The 1565-nt window shown below is 38.6% G+C and overlaps 1 protein-coding gene across 1 annotated transcript; it reads right to left on the reverse strand.

Annotated features, from left to right (window-relative positions):
- Positions 1 to 286: 286 nt before the first annotated feature.
- Positions 287 to 1240, reverse strand: LOC112078220 (trace amine-associated receptor 13c-like). Its single transcript, XM_024144521.2, has one exon. It carries the CDS (start codon positions 1238 to 1240, stop codon positions 287 to 289), a length of 954 nt encoding a protein of 317 aa, XP_024000289.2.
- Positions 1241 to 1565: the final 325 nt, after the last annotated feature.

Here is a 1565-nt window from a genome sequence, read left to right on the forward strand (position 1 = left end):
ACATACTATTTATCAATAAGTAACACGGAACAACAACAGCCTTGGGTATTTGGAGTACACAATCCACAATGACTACAATGTATTTTATGAAATAAACTTATTCCTTCTTATGCCTTCTCCAATTCATTCAAATTCAATCCAGACAAATCATTCTGTATCAGCACCACATGTATCAATCATGACAACACTGAGGTAAGTAATGTCAGTGTATTGCTACATGAAATAATTACAACAATTGTAAAACAAAATTATATCAAACCTACGTTTGCCAACCTAGGGAATACAATTATAGGAACTTCAGAGTTAAAATATGTTTAGCTGTCACTTTGAACCATGGATAAAAGAAAGCATAAATTATTGGATTTATTAAGGAATTAACAAGTGGCAGAAAACGGATGAATACTGATAAATTGTCACTTAAAAAAGACAAAAATAATAATATAAATAGTGTTGGAATCCAACAAATGAAATAGTTGAAAACAACAATAGCTAGAGTTTTTGCTGCTTTTCTCTCAGACTTATTTGCCTGTACAGTTTTAACACCAGACACACTGACAGCCTCTTTAGAAAATACCTTTCTGGCCTGTGATCTGGCCACCACAAAGATTTTCATATAAATAGTTATAATAATAGAGCACGGGACAACCATTGTAAATAGAAGGTCAATTATATTACCCCAGATTGACCCTTCAACAATAAAACATTCTTTCAAACACCTACTGGGTACCTGTACATTTGCAATGTTTTTTATATTAGCAGCACGGTATATGATACAACAACACCAGGTAATGGATATACAACACATAATTCTTGTTATTGTTATTTTAGAGTGGTACAATAAGGGATCACACACAGCAACATAGCGGTCAATAGATATCAAGACCAAATTGCCCAGAGATAAAGAAGTACATAAACAAGCAATGTAGGCATGAAACACACAGAAATATTCCCCAAAACCCCAGCATGGTTCCATTATTGCTACAGTCATTACTGGTATCACAACCARTCCCACCAGGAGATCTGACACAGCCAGAGAGAGGATGAGCAGGTTGGTTGGAGTGTGGAGCTGCTTGAAGTGAGAGATGGAGATGATCACCAGTACGTTCAAAAATACTGTAACCGCTGAAATCAATGAAAAGAAGATGTACAGTGTTATGTAGGTAGATGTCGATAGCAAAGCCTTTCTGCAAGAAGAGTTTCTGTCTTGAAAACAGTAAAGAACATCTTCCTTTTTCTCCATTTGGTAAAAATGCTGAGGTCTTGGTCCTGTGTGTGACCCTGTCAGGTCCGCCTTCTGACAAACTCTGAGCTCTGCCTCTCTATTTATCCCTGAGTTACTGACAGCCACTCCCCTCCCAGCCTCCTACACACACACACACGCACGCACGACAGCACGCACGCACGCACGCACGCACGCACGCACGCACCACACACACCACACACACCACACACACACACACACACACACACACACACACACACACACATCACACACACACTCCACACAAATGAACAAGCGGTTGGATAAACAAAACATTTATGAAAGCATGATGTAATGTATTACA

Source organism: Salvelinus sp. IW2-2015, unplaced genomic scaffold (genome assembly GCF_002910315.2).
Source record: "Salvelinus sp. IW2-2015 unplaced genomic scaffold, ASM291031v2 Un_scaffold5405, whole genome shotgun sequence".
NCBI lineage: Eukaryota > Metazoa > Chordata > Actinopteri > Salmoniformes > Salmonidae > Salvelinus > Salvelinus sp. IW2-2015.